General features: G+C 62.0%; 1 protein-coding gene across 1 annotated transcript in view; it reads left to right on the top strand.

Annotated features, from left to right (window-relative positions):
• CASZ1 (castor zinc finger 1) overlaps positions 1-274 on the top strand; it is a 145,571-nt gene that overhangs the window by 139,023 nt on the left and 6,274 nt on the right. The window contains exon 11 of the mRNA XM_010850186.1: positions 79-251. Coding sequence (XP_010848488.1) covers positions 79-251 — 173 coding nt within the window. The remainder of the gene's footprint in view (positions 1-78; positions 252-274) is intronic.

Below are 274 nucleotides of genomic sequence, written 5' to 3' on the forward strand. Positions count from 1 at the left end.
TCAACTGCACCTGGAGGAACAGCCTCCCTGAGCTCACTGGGTGCCTGGCCCCCCTGACTGCCGATCTGGCCCCTGCAGGTGGGCTGTAACAAGGTGTACACGAGCACATCAGACGTGATGACCCATGAGAACTTCCATAAGAAGAACACCCAGCTCATCAACGACGGCTTCCAGCGCTTCCGTGCCACCGAGGACTGCGGCACGGCCGACTGCCAGTTCTACGGGCAGAAGACCACGCACTTCCACTGCAGGTGAGCGGAGGCGGCTGGGGGGA

Source organism: Bison bison, unplaced genomic scaffold (genome assembly GCF_000754665.1).
Source record: "Bison bison bison isolate TAMUID 2011002044 unplaced genomic scaffold, Bison_UMD1.0 scf7180017864289, whole genome shotgun sequence".
NCBI lineage: Eukaryota > Metazoa > Chordata > Mammalia > Artiodactyla > Bovidae > Bison > Bison bison.